Here is a 17,676-nt window from a genome sequence, read left to right on the forward strand (position 1 = left end):
GTGCGCGGGAAGATGGGCGGTAGTGGGGAGAGGGAATGAGAGTCGTGGAAAATAGAAGAGAACAACTTATGTGGAAAATTGCTATTTTCACTCCGCATCTGCAAATGTTCCTCTTCAAGGGAGACGCGAGATGAGCAACGTTTCTATAATAGGATTTCTCCTGGGTTTACCAGAGGGAAGGGAGAATTTACCTGCAATGCTTGGCATTTGCTGCAACATCAAGCTCTGGAACAATATTGTAAAGTGTTGTTTATAGCAACTAAAAGAAGGGATAAAAAACTTCTCCAGACAAACTGGATCTTTATTTACCTGTTATCAAAACTACTGCAGGAAACAGTTTATGATATTTTTATACTGCTCATCCTCTGCAGAGCTGTGTTTGTCGTGGCCAAAGAACATCCTGAGTGTTCTAAAATCCCTTCCTTTAAACATCTGAGAAGAAAAGCGAGAGATACTTTGCTGCATTGCCATTTTGTTCCTCACATGCAAAAAAGACAACTTTGTAGTCATCATTCCTCCTAGTTCTTCTATCAGGATTTTATATATTAGCAGAAGAAACAGGAGCTGACTGTGGGCTTTGTGGAGTATTCTGGTACGTGTCCTTGTTCCCAGCTGCAACGAAAGGACAGACCTGCCACCGGTTACACCACTGCGCTCTTCTGAGCTACACCAATAGCATCCCTAAAATCAGTTTGCATAAAGAGTAAATGATTATTATTTTTTAAGTTGTTGTTGCAAGTATCTTTCTGTGAGGCTTCTTACAACTAAAACCCTCGTGTTCCTATCACAAGCAAGGAGTGGCAATGCTGCGTGTTGGTGTTGTACAAGCTAACAAAGAGCAAGTGCCTTTTCTAGTATCTCTGCATTTTGATTCTGGGTACCGTGAAAATTGCCATGAGTCAAAGTTGGATGTTGCTGCTGTGCTCTGGGCCCAAAAGAATTTCCCATTTTATTCCCAGCCAGGCAACACAAAACCAACACCAGTGTACTACACCACTAAAGACACGATCAATGCGTGTTTATATTAGCAGATTTGTTTCTGTAGCTCATGCTTGAGATCGAATGGTGCCTTCCCAGCTTCACGACACATGGCAGCAGCAGGAGGAGCTGTTGAGCAAGGGATGGTTGTTCCTGCATGCTCGGCGCGTTGTACAGCGGGTACCCTGAGTTGGTTTGTGAAGCTGACTCTGGGGTTGCTTTGCTTTGCTTCCACAAGTGAACAAATGCCGGAGTTCTCCCCCCAACACAAACGAAATCTTTCAGTACCATCTGATATGCTGAATACTCAGGAAATTTTCTGATTTCCAGTGTTTAAAAGAACGTGCTTGGATCTTGAAGTTCTGTTCTTCCACTGGGGGATTTGCTGGAGCAAACCGCGTAGGAGTTGGCCATCACGAAACCCTCCGCTGAGCTCCTTTGCTCACTCTGGATCTGACCGCAGAGGCATCTGTGTTGTACCACAAGTGTCCCAGCCACACTGACATAATTTAGATAGAAATAATAATAATTAATAATAATAATAGCAGAGCCCAGCCCCGCGGAACTACACCCCCCACAATCCCCCGCGCCCCGCGCTCCCACCCCGCGCCCGCTGCCTCCCCGCGCGGGGGCCGCCGGGACTTGTAGGCGGGCGGCGGGGCCGGGCGCGGCGGAGGCGGTGGCGCCCCGCCCCGGGGGAGGGCCGGGGGGCTGCGGGGGGCCGGGAGGGGGGGGGCGCGGGGCCAGGTGCGGCCGCTGCCTGCCCGCGGCGAGCTCCCGGAGCGCCGGCCTCCCTCCTGCCCTCCCTCCCTGCCTCCAGCCCGGCCCGGGGCGGAGCGGAGCCGAGCAGCGGCCTAGGGGCGGGATCGGGCGCCGAGGGGACAGCGGGGCCGGGCGGGCAGCGACCGCATCGCACCGAGCCGGGAGCAACCGCACCGAGCCGGGCCGGGCCGCACCGGGACCGGGACCGGGACTGGGCCGGGACGAGGCCGGCAGCGGGAGGAGGCAGCGGTGGGGAGCGGGGCTCGGGCTGGCCGCACGCCGGCTGCGCCCCGGCCGAGCATGCGGTGAGCCCCCAGCCCCAGCCCCCAGCCCCCAGCCCGCAGCCCCCAGCCCCGAGCCGCCGCCCCCAGCCCCAGCCCGGCCGCCCGGGCGCTCGTCGCATGGTGCGGGGATACCCGGTGCCGATAATAAATGATAGAGGATACAATGACTTTGCTGTCTCTGCTGGGTCGGATCATGCGTTACTTCTTGCTCAGACCGGAGACCTTGTTCTTGCTGTGCATCAGCCTGGCCCTGTGGAGTTATTTCTTCCACACGGATGAGGTGAAGACCATCGTGAAGTCCAGCAGGGATGCGGTGAAGATGGTGAAGGGCAAGGTGGCCGAGATCATGCAGAATGACCGGCTCGGGGGGCTAGACGTGCTGGATGCGGAGTTCTCCAAGACCTGGGAGTTCAAGAGCCACAACGTGGCCGTCTACTCCATCCAAGGCCGGAGGGATCACATGGAGGACAGGTTCGAAGTGATCACCGACCTGGTGAACAAGACTCACCCCTCCATCTTCGGGATATTTGATGGGCACGGAGGAGAGGCAAGTGCTCGGCTGGAAAAAAAAAAAGGGATGTGGGGGGAAGAGGGTTACAGGGCAAGGGACACGGGCTTGTCCTTGCCTGTGAGGTTTCGGGGTTTATCTCAAGACATTGTTTGGGGGGTTGTGCCTTTCTCCTTCAATGGTGGTGTGTGGGGGAAGATGCTCTGAATACAGAGGGAGATACTCCATTTGCTTTCTCTTTCATTACCACTTCCACGATCAGCACGGTGTGAATACGTTTGCACCCCCTCTGCCCTTTGCAGTAGTAAAGGTTTAATTGAAGCAAAAGCCGTTGAAGGTGGCTCTTACGTGCGTGGAATAACGATGATGAGCACAAACTCCCCGGAGGCATCTTTTGTTACAGCGAAGTGTGGTGTGATCTGATTTTGGCAAAGGGCTGGTCTCGTCTCCCCCTCCTGTCAGGAGCTGTGCTCATCCGCCGCGTTCGGAAGGAGCGTCCTCTCCGAGCAAGGCATGTGTGCAGCCCCAAAGCTGGTCTGTGTGCGTGGCTTCTGTGCAATTCACCTTCCCTCGAAGACCAGCAAGTCACTGAGGACGAGCGCTGTGTTTATGAATTACATGTGGTTTGAACGTAATTCCAACTGTGCTGGCGTGCTGCTGCCCTTGCTAGTTGGGAAACTTCGGGTGTGTAACCTCCAACTTCTCGGGCAGTGGTTTCCTGGAGGTTGAGCTGTGTAACAAGGGTTAGAGCGTGAGGGGGTCCCTCAGTCCTTTCAGGTGACAAATGTTGAAAGTCCAGCTTCCTCCTCGTTTAGCAGCGTGCCACTCGGCTCCTTGTGTAGCACAGGGCACGTCCCTCATAACTGTGGCAAAGAAATGCCGAGGAGGCGGCTCCTGTCAGACACGCCAGCTCCAGCATCCCTTACGCAAGGTAGGAAATTACCTTCGGGGTTTTGCAAGGATGACGGGAGATGGAGAGGAATGGGGAAGTTTTACACGAAAGTGCTCCTGCTGAGGAGAGGGGGGAGGCTGCGTGTGCTGCACAGCACGAGAGCCTGGCTGTTCCTCCAGCTGCTCTCATGGATCACGCAGATAAAGTCCTTCCCGAAACAGCCCTGGCAGTGACCAGAGGCTAATGGAGCACCAGGAGGGCAGCTGCTGGCCCTCTGAACCTCCGAGTGCTGCCGGAAGGATCCAGGCCTTAGATAGAAAATAAAAAAGCTTCTCTTCCGTTGCCTGCACAGTTGGGAAGGGGGTCATCTGTGATGCTGCTGCCCTGCAGTGGCCAGTGTTTTGTTCCCTTTAAAATAAAGCAAACACGCTGGATGCTGAAAATAGGCAACTTTGTAAACATCCTGCTTGTGTTTGAACCCTGGGCTCCTTTCTGGTTGGGACACAGTTGTGGCAGCCCTTAGTGGCACACTCACGCCAGATCACTGTGCCTTGGCCTTTGAGGAATAGCGGTAGCAACGTGTGTATGGATCTCAAACCGCTGCGTCTCTTCTCTTCAGGGAATACAACCTCTGCTGCCTGGATTTGGTACATGGGGCTTTTTGTTTTCGGAGGCTTTGGGAGGGAAGGTGCTCGTGTTGTGTCTTGTGCCGCCTTCCCGGTTGTTTCACTTGTCAGCTTTCCTTGTCTGAACTGATCGGCCAAAACAAGTTTGCAGGAGTATCCCTGTCGTGTTTTTAAATGATATTGTGAGGTGTTTGCAGATAGAAGTACGATGTAAACACTCAGATCTGGGCGCTGTGGAGGAGCGATCCTCTTCAGTTTGTTTTGTATCTTCTGTGTTTCTGCCCCGTACCTGCGTGCTCAGTATCTGAAATAACCCCAAACTATCACGGGGAACAGCAAGATGACAAGAATGTGCTCCCTCTGTATGTCTGTCCATATATCTGTATATAGGCAGAAATATTTTGTTATGGAGCTTGGAATCACATCCACTAAAGCTGTTTGTACAGGACCTGTGGGAAGCTCGATTATCTTCGGTATTCCAAATCCTCAGAGAACTTGTTCTAATTGATTCGGTGGCAAAGCGTGAGGCGTTTAGAAGAGGCCCGTCATTTGAAGGGCATTGCAGATCTTTCTCCAAATCTTACTCAAGTTAATATTTTTGAATGTAAGTTGTCCTTTCTCTCGTTTATGTTTCTCAGAAAATCTCCAGATGTTCTCAGTGGCATCTAGAGCCACTGAGGGAGAGGTGTCTGCTCACTGGGGACACAACCAGTTTCTACTTTTAGGTTTTATGCAAAACTGATCAGGAAAGCATGAACCGTGTGCTTTCCATACAGCCGAAACATATTATGGAAAATGGGGTTTTATCTATGCAGGTTTTAGAGTTTTCAGTAGAAACAGGGGGGAGAAAAGAAAGACCAGGACTGAAGAGTCTTATTTAATCGGCAGTACATAATACTGAACCTGAAGCCTCCATTTGAACTGGTTTTCTGGATGTCTTATTTTATTTTTATCTCTGTAAAAGAGACAAATGACTCTGTGGAAGGCTTTGCTTTCATGTGTAGCAAAGCCTTTGTAACGATTAAATTTTCACTGCGCGCTCCCGTTAAATGTCTGTGTGTGTAGATAAAGAACAAAGGCCGGCTCATCTGCGGAGCTGCGTGTGAAACAAATTGTTCTAGATGTGGAAAAATGTTTTCCAAGTGGACAGTGCCACGTGTGAGATGCGAACTGAGTACTTAGAGCGATGTGCAGGGGAACGTGTCCTCGTTAATTGGTTCCTGCCCTATCGGGGTGAAGCGGAAGGGGAACGAAATGCAATTCAAGTAACAGGAATTACTGCATCGTGCTAATTTATGAAGATCTCTGGGCTTTGCTCAAGTACTGCCAACTTTTTGGGTAAATTCTACCCTTCTCTTATGTCATTTGCTCTCCTGTCTTATAATTTCATCCCAAATAGGTTGGCAGCCATTTACTTCAGTTTGTGGCTGCCTTGATAAACTGATAGACAAAAGGAATTGCGAATGCTCTGTGTTCAGCTAAGAATCTGACGAGCTGCTGCAATTACCTCTTACAGGGAATCGTATTTTAGGGGTGAAATGTGATGCGTGGTGTGTAGTGCAGGCTTCCTTTCTTACAAAGTCAGCTTGTCTTTTCCTGGATCTCAGTGCTGGACGAAGCAGCTCAGCTGCCAGCTGCAGTTTTGTGGCTGTGGCTACCCTGCAGGTCGTTTTATCGGTCCCACCGGGTGAGGACTCCTAAAGTAACGCTGCTGACGGTGCCTTCTGTGCTGCCTGCGCTTGTTGCAGCTGTAAACGGACGTGGATCATCGCGGTGAGAAATTAAAGCTGAGTAACTGGCTCATAAAAAGGGACGTGGCAAGGCTTGCTCCTTGGGAACCCGTGCATGTGGATTAGGGCATTTTGCCTGATACAGCTGGTTTCAGAGTTGCAGATAGGGTGTTGCAGTATGGGAAATGCACCTCTTTACTCACGGTGTAGGGAAGCCTAAATGCGAAAGGAGAGGATTTGCTGTATCAATAGCTCAAGTTTTGAACTCTACAAACCTTGCAAAGCCGTCTGTGCCGCGGGGCCTTGAAATCAGCAGCACGAACCGCTGGCAGAAGGCTCTGGTTACTGATTAACTTACCAAAAGGGAGAAAAGAAAAAAAGGTCTGAAGATAATGGTGAGAGCCCTTCCTAATGTTGTCCGAGGCTATGGAAACGAGAGCGCTGAGGTGCAGCCCGGAGCAGACGGCACCGCTCCAGCCGCGTTGCAGCGAGCCCGCCGCGTGTGTGCCAGGGGGGTGAGGTGTGGGGAGAGCTGAGCAGCCCCGAGTCGTCCTCACAGAGCGTGGCAGCTCCTCTGGGCTCTGCACGCCTGCGAGTTGGTGCTTGTGCTCCTGGCAGTGCACGGACTGACGACCTGAGCTCGCATGTGCACAGGCCACGCTGTGATGAGCGTCGTCTTCTCAGCATTATTGGGGGGAAATTTCTTCTGCTTAACCGGAGACGGTAGTTGCCAGTTGGAAGGAAATGCTCGCCTCCTACCAAATATGGGTTAATAACCAGTGAATGACTTCATCTTTGGTTTCGTTTCTTTGTTTGCTTTCATTTGGTTTGTTTCTGATCCTAATAGCAAAAGGTGTTTATGCTGGGAAGAGAAAGCTGAAAGTTCTGTTAGTTTCCTTTTCTTTTCTTTTCTTTCCTTTTTTTTTTTTTTTTTAATTTGGGATCTGTTGACTAACTCACACCCCGTTCCTCTGATACAGAACTACTTAAGCAAACTTAGCAATGAAAAAGTGTCTGTTGTACTTCTGAGCAGAGGCCATTGAGGATTAATGGCTTGATATTTAAAAAAAGAAACGTAAGAATAAATGAAACAACAGCTTTGAGGTTCTGCGGATGTTGTAGCCTCGTTACAAAGGTGAAGTCTTTGAAGCTTTGCAGCTTTAAAAAAGCAGCTGCTGGGGTTACTGCTGGTTTTCCTTTTATAGTCATTTCTTTCAATGTCAGAAGAATGCCCTGCAAAGCGCCTGAGTTTGAATGAATATTTACATGGGTGAGGCCGCGATGATCCACGGGTTTCAGATCTGCGTGTAAATTCCACAGAAGTGGCCTACAACGTGAACCAAAACGGCACAGAGCAACACTTCTGCCATTTTGCCTACTTTACCCAAATTTTGATTCTTGGATGTCTCCTTACAGGGTTAGGATTTGCACCCAACAAGACCACGGTTGTGTAATGTTTCGATCTGCTCTACGCTCTCATTGACTCTGCAAAAATGTGACTTAAAATTGATTAAAATGGTGTAAAAACGTGTAATTGGAAGCAGGGAGTCTCGCCGCTGTCATTCACAGCTGTATTACTGGGCGTGGAATTGAATCTTTTTCCATTTTTATAAACATCAAAAAGTCAATTACTTCTAAACGTGGTCTGCCAGCCTCGCTCGAACCGCTGCTTCCACGTCGGGGCCAGCTGATTGCCACTGATTTAATTACGTCAGTTCTGATCCACAGGTGCTTTTGGGTTATGAGCAGTCGTTGAAGTTTCTCGGTGAGCTGGAATAAGGGGGACGGGTCCATGGGGAGTGGTGGTGTGCGTGCTCCTGCCCCGGGCTGAGTGCTCGGCTGCTCGGCCATCGCCACAGCTGCGGGACGGGAATGTTCGAACGCCCATGGGAGCGGGCCTGGTGCTTTTCAACTTGAGCCCCTGTGCTAACAGTGTCCAGCCCAAACAAATGGCTCTGGGGCACGGGGAGCTTGGTGGAAGCAGGTCTGCAGGTCAGGGGGTTGGACGTTTTTGCACATTGTGCCTCCGGAGCAGGGAAGCTGCAGGCAGTAACTTCTCACCCTCGTGTCGTGAGGTGCGTTGCCGTGGTACCAGGAGCCTCTGAATCACATCTTGGGAATGGTGCTGGATGAGACCAGTCGTGTTTTGTGACCCAAAAGGCATTAAAAAGGGGTCTGGCACTAACGATTTTGGTCCTTGAACCTCGATGTTCAGGGCTTGCTCTTCATTTTAAGCACATCACAGGCACCGGTGGATCCAGAAAAAGGAACGAAGTGCTGATATTCTGTGAGCTCTGATCTGAATCCACGGCCTCCAAATGAGAGCTCCCAGAACTAGTTTAAGGGCAGCGGCTGCTATAATTATGCACTGAAAGTCATACGCCTCTGGCTCCGCTTCTCTCCAAAATTCATTAAAACCTTAAGGTTGCAGCGAACTCCCCAACCCAAATTCTGCCTTTCCGACCCCACTGCCGCCCCCCTGCTCGAGGGAAGTGTCCTGGCTCCCGTTCCCTGCTCTCCAGATAACCTTGGGGCCCTACCTTTGTCCCTCGCATCCCATGAAGCTTACACCTTCACCCCTTTAGGGGATGCTGTGCCTGTACTCTGCCCCTGGCAGCAATTTGGGGCCGTGCAGGGGCAGGCCCCATGCGTGCCCTGCCTCTGCCGGGGTGCTCGCCTGCCCCTGGGGCGTTGTGCCAAGGTGAGGCGAGCTGCTGCTGCTCACACCATGTGGCACGGCCGTGCTGCTGAACGTGATCCCTGTGTTCCTAGAAGCGCCTCCATGTGCAAAACCCGTACCGAGCTGGGGAACGCGCTCCCCGTGTGCCTCTGCAGCCAGGCAGCAGGTGCCAGCCGGGCTCTCCTTGCTCCCAGCCGGCCTCGGAGGCTGCCGTCCCCTCGGCTGCTGCCCCCTGGTCCTGTTCTGGGCGTGATGGATGTTCCCTCGCTGGCAGCCCAGCAGGACAGAGCAGCTTCCCTGGCTGCTGGCCAGCTCCTCGCCCAAGGGATCTTCGCTGGAAAAGATCATCATGGAGATTTATTTCTTCTTAGCCCCGCGGAGTTTCAGCTCACCCTGGACGTACCGTGACAACAAAGAAGACGTAAGACACGTCCAGAAGGAAGTTTCCGTGCTGCCAAAGACGTGTCCACGGACAGCTCGTGACCCCGGGCTGCCAGGAGGTGTGGGCAGGGTCAGCAGCTGCTGCGAGCCGGGCAGTGTTTGGGCTGGGCACTCGTGTGCCTTCGCTCCAGTCGTTGAGCTGGTGTTAAACACTCCGGCTGGTGGTTCTGTTAAAGCAGCTCAAAACTTGCTGCTAAACGGAGAGATTTGTTTGAAGGCAACTTAGCTTAAAAAGCGTGTCACTTTTGTTACAACTTGGAGGAAAAAAAAAGCTTTGAAGATGCCAGAATAGCAACAAATACTTGAGGCAGGGTGAGCAGGTGACGCTAGCGAGGGTGTAAAGGGCGGCTGCGATAACTGCCCTGCTGTGCCAGCGTTGCCTGGTGCCTAAATCACAGAGCTGGGCCTGAGCTGCTGCAGGTGAACTATCGTGAGCATTGCAGGAAGGGGGCTGACGTGTGGCTGCAGCTGAGCGCTGAGGCAGAGGACGAGGAGGAGGAGCAGGAGGAGGAAGAGGAAGCATCGCAGTGCCCGGCGAGTGCCGGGGCGAACCTGGGGGCGCAGCGTGGCAGCACCAAGTTGCAGTCCCGCTGCTGCTGATACAAATTGATTATGATGCTGAAACATTGCTGGCTCTCATCATCTCCGACCTTGTCTGATTCCCAGCTGTGTGAGCAGCTGACATCTCCAGCCAGACAATCAAAGGACGTGTCTTAACTGCTAAACCGCCGCGCAATTACCCGCAGCACGTCGTGTCGGCAAACCTCAAAGCTCCCCTGGAGAAACGAACATTTATTTGCATTTACTTTCGGTGTTAAAATGTTATCCCTTGCAAATTGTCTCATTGTCATAAACGGTACAAAAGCTTTCTTTTTTTTTTTCTTTCTTTCTTTTCTTTTTTTTTTTTTTTTTCCCCCAAATCCCCTTCAGGGGTAAACACTTGATTTTATTAAGTTCTGCTTTAATAGCTGAAACTGTCATACCGTAGTGTTTTCAATCAATACACTTTTTAATGTAATAAATCTCTTTACTTTTTCATTCTCTACCAGACAGCAAACTGCTGGAGGGCACGAAACATTTCTTCCGCTCAGTGGAAGCGCGCGGTCCCTAATACAGTTCTCTGGTGTGCCACGGCTCGCTCGCACTCCTTTAAACTTGCATGTTAAATGGGAACCTGGTTCATTTGCAGGTAGTCTACGTGTGAACTGCGGGATTGCCTAAACTTTCCCTGAAATGTGTGTTTCCCCCAAACACGTGCTGAAACAGAGGTATTGAAAAGGGGAGAGCTGTGTGAGTGTGTGTGCATCGGTCTGCCCCAGCTGCAGGTTGCTGTAGGGCTGGGGACGTTTAATAACCCTCCTAGCACGGCTCTCAGGCAGCCACAGGAAAATTACTCTCAGGGTACCACTATTTATATGCTGCCCGAGTTCCCAGACCTGGGAGATGTGTGTGAGAGTGATTTCGGGGGGTTAGGATGAATCCTGTTTTCTCTCTCTCTTTCTGTGCCTGAGAGGAACAGAGCACATGAGTGTGCGTTTTGGCTGCGTTTCTTTATGGCTCTTGAAAGAGCACTAACAGTTTTATAACTCTGGCGGCTCTGAAAACTAAACTTTGCCCTCTTTGTTTCTACTGCTGGTCATTGCTTTGCTGGCACGCAGTGAGAGCCCTTATTGCTCAGGACGTAGAGAACAAAATGCGGGACCAGCTGCCGGTTTCGGAGTGCCAATTGGCACGGAAACGTCGGAGAAGAGCTCCAGGCTGCCCCTCCTTTTATGTTTCACGCAGAAATAGAGTGTGAGGTGCTGCGTTAATTCGCAGGGAGACGGAGGGGACAAACTTTCCATTTTGCAAAAGAGAAATGTTTTATGCTTGCATGCAGAATGCATCACACGAGTTTGGCTCTTTTTTTTAAAAGGGGGCTCGTCTCACGACTGCTCTCCCAGCGGTGGTTTTGAAAGGCAAAGCAGAGCGATTGAATTCTCAGTGGATGAATGTTACATAAAAGATTTGTAATCTTTGGCAATTAGAAAATTGTTGCTGAGGTTAATGACGATATTATTTTTAACATTGAGGGCAGGAGCAATCTCCTGCCTCCGGGATGGAATTATTTCAATCAGTGCCTTAAATGAGCACTTTCTGTGAGGGTTTAAATTGACAAGCATTTAAATCATCAACTTGAATTCTTTTTTTGCTTTAGTATTTATTTTAGCAATTACATCTCCTGATATATTTCTTCGCATTATCTGCATCTTGTATTGTTTGGGAAAAGGGGAATGGTACATGCTATCAGTTTCTTCTTTGATTTTTTTATTTTTATTTTTTCCCCTGTTTTTGTGTGGATATCATAACTGTAAATAGAAGCAGAAGACAAACAAGACACTAAATAATGTACCTGCGTTTGGTGGGAGTTACAGAACGATTGCTAATAGAACTAAGAGTGTTAGATGTTTTAATGCCGTGGAGTGTGAATTGATTTGAGACATGCTTTGGGGACTTTAAAGGCTGATTTTGTGTTGGAGGTGTTCTTACCAAGCGTCTCTCCCTGAAACCTGGACGTTGTGGCCACACTGTTGGTTATGAGGTCACCTTCAGAGAGGATGACCATAAGCCAGCCGGTCAAAACCCCAAACGTTTCCCTGTTTGGAGAGCCTGCCATCTGTAAGGTGGTCTTTGCTGGAGCAGTGGTGTCAATCTGCTCGAAGGTGGCACCTTGATACTACGACCTCAGTAACCGCACTTCTCTCTAACCTTCAGAGGCAAACAGCTACAGTTCAGAGCCTGTTTCAGCTAGCTGTCCTATAAGGTGAGAGTTTCTATTCCCAAGCATGCTCTCAAACCAAAAAGAGCAGCACTTGTCTTCCTGCTAGTGGTGCCCAGCCGGGCAGGATGGCAGTGGCGTCCTGGCCCGAGTCTGCGTGTCACTTTGCTGGACGGATGTTCGAGTAGCTCAGCGTCGCTCTTGGGTTGTGTTGGGTTTTGCTCTCCTCGCTTTAAGTTCCCCGAGCTGGAGTTTGTATACTCTGAAGTGTTCGTGTAAACTTTCAGGACTGGCAATTGACATAGCTGTTTCTAATAAACTAAACAAGGCTGTGGTGCCAAGGCAGAAGAGCCAAAGGAGAGCGTATCCAGCTGCATATTGGAATTAGTTGCTTCAAACCTAAGTTTTAAAAGCTTTTTTGGCATGTGGGTTGTGCGTCTCTTATTAAGGGAAAACCTGACTGTGAAGGAAGATGAGAATCATGTTGATGAATAATAGGAAAGGACACAACCTCAAACCTATTACGGTGCAGAGAGATTTTTACTGGAATGTTTTGTTACTGAGCTTCCCAGCACTCCCAATTGATTGGCAGAGCAGAATACAATCTGAGTGACAAACGCTGTTTAACGTTAATTGGGATTATTTTTATACACAAGTTGCAAACGTAGTGGTTTGTCTGTCCCGGGGGCTTTAAGTTTACCTGGCTGAGCTTCTGATCCAAAGTATTTCAGAAGTATATCGGGAGAAAACATTATACCTCTGTGAGCAGGTGTTTTCAGATCACTTTACAGGCTTGGATTTCTGTTTACGTCCCTTGGCTGATGTGCTGCAAGTCAGCAATACAACTGAAAATAGAACTTTGTAGTCCCCCTGCTTTTCTCTCCCAGGTGCCACTGAGCCCTTTTGCTCTCTGTCGGGCACCAGCATCATTAACTGTGTAGCTTCCAGGTTGATTTTTTCTTTTTAATGTCATCACCTGCCTGCTGCTTTTTGCAATCTTCAGGTTTTTTTCTCTTAATGGTTGTCAAGAAAAGAATGGGGCCTGAGATCCGGGAGCATCAATGCTTTCTCCACGTCACCACGGATCATAAGGGTCACCTTTCACACCAGGGCACGGTGCTGCTGTGTCCCTGCCCTGTGAGCAGCTTTGATGTAAACCTGAGCGGGCTGGGGCTTCTCTCCCAGCACTGCTCAGTGCCTTAGCACCGAACTCTTGTAGCCACAGGTTGATTTTAAAACCCAAAATGAGCAGTAGAGAACAGTGTGAATAAGTAGGAGATCCTCTCCTGGGCCTGTACGCTACCACTAATGGCGTTGGATTGGATTTCCTGAATTGTTCTGTCTAGACAAACAAGAGGAAAATACTTCAAATAAAAAAGCAACGTTTGTGAAATGCCAGAACATTAAATTTTGTCGCATTTTAAATGAATTCTTTCAGCATTTTGTTTTGAAACAGATTTTTTGGCTTAAAAAGTAATGGAAATAACAAGGCACGGATGTGGGAAGCTGCCCGGCCCTATTAGACGAGGGTGAAGAGTGCAGCTGGTCCTCTGCAAGTGAGCTCCCAGCCCGCTGCCTGACTTCAGAGCCCAGAGCGGATCCCATGAACTCATCCCGTGCGGGAGCTGCGAGGCTGGTGCTTTATCGGTCACTTCTGGAGCTCAAGAGGTTCTGCCTGGCAGCATCAGGAGTTGGGATGTCGCTGATTTTAATCCCTGCTACCTACCTGGGGTAGCTCCCAGAGCTCCCAGGCTTTCCCTGTGGTGCTGCCCAGGGGGAGAGGCTGAACTTTGTCGCGGTGCTCACCTGCTGCTCTGGAAGGGGGACGCGGTGTTCTCGTTCCTTGCCAACACGAGTCTTGCAGGGCCGGAGAACTTGGCATCGTTTGCTGCCTCTTGAGCAACATAAAGGAGACACTGCTTGCAGTGTAACGACTGCAGGTGTTGCAGCCTGGGCTCCCGAGGCAGTTCTCCTCCTTCCCTCCAATGTTCTGGTGCTGAAAGGAGGGTGAAATAAATGCCCTGCAGGACTGACATCTTCTGGAAGCTGCTGCTTTGGATTGGGGAGACCAGCTTTGAAGGGGCTGGGTTGTGACCACAGCAGCAATGTGGAGGCTGGAAGGAGGATGGTTGGGGTGAGCTGTTTGGTTTTGGCTTTTAGTCGTGTTGATAAAACACTCAAGGCTGACCTGGTGTTTACTGAATTCAAGTTCTTTATCACAAGAAGATCGCTCTAAGCAGAGAGGAGAGTCTCAAGGATGAAGGATGGGCTGAGAACAGTAAAAGGGAATTAAACAAATTACAGCTGGGGATGAGGGTCTGTGTTCTTACCGTGCCTCCATATAGCCGCATGAGGAGGGAAAAGAAATGAAGAAGTCTGGTAGCACTGGCAGTGCTCCGTAAGTGTTCTGCATTTTTTCCTCTAGCTGTGGCACACAGGTTGACAAACTAGGGATGTGCACGGGCTGCCTTGGGAGCTGCTGGAGCTCCCTGCGCTTCAGGAGGGTGCTCAGAGCCCTGGGATCCACGGGGGCAGCTCGCCTCCTTGCTGCCCGACAGCCCTTTGCTGGTCCCTGTTCTGGGACATTCCTCTTGCACGTGCAAGAATTTCCAATATTGGAGACAACTTGAACCAGTTGCAGTTAGTAAACGTGTTAATGATCTCTTACTGGCATGAGCTTGGAAAAAAAAAAAAAAGGGAAGTAATTAAATGACAGCTGAATTACAAAGGGACCAAAGCAGTGATGGGCTTGCCTGTGTGGTGCGCAGCTCACACAGCTGTCAGCTACGTGGGAGTCACGGCTGGTGGACCTGAAAGGGGAGACATAAACACAGCCTTTCTTACTGACATCTTCCTCTTTCATGAGGAGAATTCACAGCGCTGTGGGACACTATTCATAGCTTAAAAACCTCAGTATATCAAAGAACGGGAACTGAAGATCGCAACGGTCCAAAGTGAGAGTAGAGGGAGTGTTTAAACGTCAGGGGAACAAGGCAAGGTTTTTCCTTTCCGTCCCAGAGAAAAACAGCCCGTTGGCTGCTTCCTTGATTCATCAGCTCTGAAGCAAAGGTTGGAGCAAGGGGCAGGAGAGGACCCTGGTGCTGAGCCAGGATCCGTCACCAGCTTTGTTGTGCGCTCGTTTGTGTGCAGAATCACCGTGGGCACCGACTGCTGCTCCTGGCCCCGCACCTCCTGCAGCAAGGCACCGCAAAGAGCAGGCTCTGAGCTTCGGGTGTCATCAGTCCTGCTTGTTGCCCTTGTGTCGTTTCCAAAGCTCTCGATGTTGAGCTGTTTGGGACAGAAGTGAAGAAGGGAGGACGGCTGCCCTGCGAGCAAGAGGCATTGACTTTGAATATCGTCCTGTGCGCTACTGGGTATTTGCAGGTTGTGCTGGGAGAGGTGATGCAGGAAGGAGATGTAAAAATGCAGTTGCAGAGGTTTCGGTATCGCTCATCTCATCGCAGAGCGCTGCCACAGCACACTGAAGGGGCTGCTCAGAGCCAGCTCCTGCTGTGCCCTGCGAGTTCTTCATCGGGAGAAAGGGCATCTTGCACGGAAGCTGGAGGCAGCAGCAGATCCAGCACTCATCTGAAATCATTCCTAAGAGGAGGAGGAGGAATACAGCGATGGAATATGAGTTTCTATCAGGTTGTGGTGCTTTGGAGACCACAGGCACTGCTGTGGCTGTGACGTGTGTTAGCTGCTTTGAGCTACTTTAGGTACCGTGACTCCTGCAGCTGCTGCAGCAGGCACACGCTAGCAATATGCAAAGAAGCGCCTTAAAATTGGCACTTGGGTGCAGTGGTATAGGTTATCTGCTGTATAACACATCTTTTGTCTCCTCCAGACCTACTTAATTCCTCCTCATTTTACTCAGCCCCGAAGTTGAAATGTTTAACTGCTTAAATAAAATATTTGATGGCTGTTCCAGGGCTTTATACTTGATGTCTGTGCGTGAAACCAGATCCCAGCTCGTTAGGATGAAACGGAGATTTCCAGCTAATAAGAGACGATAAAAGTGCTGGTTTGTGTTCTGCTGTATGAGAGAATTTAGTGCTGGTTATTTATTCTGTGGGCATTAGGTTTGTTCCTTTACATACAGCTTTTAAAGTACAGACTTCTATCCTCACGGCCTGCCTTGAAACTGAATTTCAGTCTGAATTTGCCAATCTGGATTTAGGTGCTTTTGGAAGCCAGAAGCTTGCAAAGCAGTAGCTAGCGCTGTGTCTGGATTTCATCAGTGCTCCTAATTCCTGCTGTTTCTCTGGACAAGAGATCTGCATCCGTACTCGCTGAATAAACCAGGCGTGGGCAGGAGTGCACGGCGTGGCTGGCCGCAGCGCGCACGTAAACAGCGTGAGGTCAGGCTGCAAAATGCTGCTGCTCCTTCTGAGTTGAAAGCAGCTAATAACCATAAATGTTTCATACACCCGAAGTGTGTGGAGGTTTTATTAATAACTGAAAGAGGTCATCTTTGAAACAAAAGCTCTCGTTACGTGTGTATATGTTTAAGAGCAGTGACATTCTGCTGGCATTGCTTATGGGTGTGCAGCTTGTTGAGTGAGCTGGTAGCCTCAGTGTCAGTGCAAACGGGATTTAACGCAGGAGGAGGTTGGAGAGTTTGTTGGAGTAACTCTTTACTCCCGCTTTAGAGAGGGTGCTTCAAACTGCCCTAAAAGAGAAGTTCATAAATTTTTTAAATTGCCCATCCAGTAAAAATTGCAGATTTATGTTGGCTGAATAATTCATCGCTCCCTGGTTGTAATCCTGGTGTGACTGCTGCCTTGCCAGCTGCAGATTAAAGTTCTCAAGAGCTCTTTAGTCGCCTTCATCTAGACTAAATGGAAGCTGAACTTTGAGACCAAAGAGAGAGAAGACTTGCAGGGTACGAGCCTACGGAGAACGAGATGAGGAAGAACAAAAAGAGGGTGGGAATTGTGGTGTCGTGCAGCTGTATCAAGCTCCTTTTGGCCAGGATGTCGAGGGCTAGTGGGCTGTCCTGTCCTCATTCTCCCAGCTGGTGTTTTCAGCCCTCGCTGTGCTGACAGAAGACGAGAGGAATGACAGCGATTTGTTGGGGCTGGGAACGCCTCGGTGGCCGGCAGGCTCAAAGGCTGTTGAGCTCGTGTGCACTAATACAGGAAAACAGCCCGTGAAACCCACGTGGAGTAGGAGATATAACCCAGTTATAAAAGTTTTATCCTGACTCAAAGAAAAGATGGAGATTTCTTTAGCAGAAAGATGACAATACTTGAAGGAAACATCGTGACATTTCACAATCTGAACAAGGACATCTCACCGCAAATCTGCAGCTGGAAGGCTGCAGCTGCTCGTCTACAGGATTTGTCCCAGCTGAGTGTCAGGAATGGAGCGGTCAAGAAAAAATGTCTAGAGGATGAAGAAGAGTCTGAGAGCGTTACTGCCCTTTGGGCCTTTATTAGACAAGAGGCTCCTGAGGATTTGTTAGGTTAGATTAAAATAGGAAACTTTTAGCGTATCTCTGTCCTGTGCTAGAAAGTGTGTCAGAGCTGAAGCATCTGTTGTGTAAACTCAGCCACAGAAATGGAGTGGTGATATTGTGGTGATACTTGTTTTGGTAATTCCTGCATTGTGGAAACTGCATTTTGCTTACAAAACATTTTGAGCATCTATTGTAAATGTGCCTTTTAAAAGGATGTTTGTGTTATTACTGGATTTGTTAGTCCCATTTAAAGTTAATCCCATCTTAAGCAAATCACTTCTCTTTAGAGCAAATAACGTGGTTTTAAAATCTGGATCTAGTTACGTGTGTGCTCTGTGGTTGTTTCTTCTTCCCCAGTCCCAACAGATGACTGTTCACCGGGATGCTTCAGTCTGGTGTTGGGGCAACGACCAGCCCGTGGCAACCCCTGATGGCATTCGTGGCCTCCCGAGGTCAGAGAACTCAGTGTTTGCAACAGTTCAGGTTGAAAATTTGGCTTACGTATTATGGAAGCCAGAAGAGAAACTTTTGCCCCAGGCTGAGGGCTGTTCACCCC

At 49.6% G+C, this 17,676-nt stretch overlaps 1 protein-coding gene across 3 annotated transcripts in view; it reads left to right on the plus strand.

Annotated features, from left to right (window-relative positions):
- The first annotated feature begins 1,792 nt into the window (after window positions 1-1,792).
- PPM1L (protein phosphatase, Mg2+/Mn2+ dependent 1L) overlaps window positions 1,793-17,676 on the plus strand; it is a 66,083-nt gene continuing 50,199 nt past the window's right edge. Inside the window, exon 1 of one of the 3 annotated variants that reach the window (XM_084291820.1) lies at window positions 1,793-2,575. In XM_084291820.1, coding sequence (XP_084147946.1) covers window positions 2,173-2,575 — 403 coding nt within the window. In that variant the 5' untranslated portion in view covers window positions 1,793-2,172. Of the gene's footprint in view, window positions 2,576-5,682; window positions 5,824-13,632; window positions 13,794-17,676 lie in introns of those variants that run through there. The other 2 variants (XM_084291822.1, XM_084291821.1) reach the window with 2 other exon arrangements.

The sequence above is a fragment of the Netta rufina genome (assembly GCF_964035555.1).
Source record: "Netta rufina genome assembly, chromosome: 9".
Taxonomy (NCBI): Eukaryota; Metazoa; Chordata; class Aves; order Anseriformes; family Anatidae; genus Netta; species Netta rufina.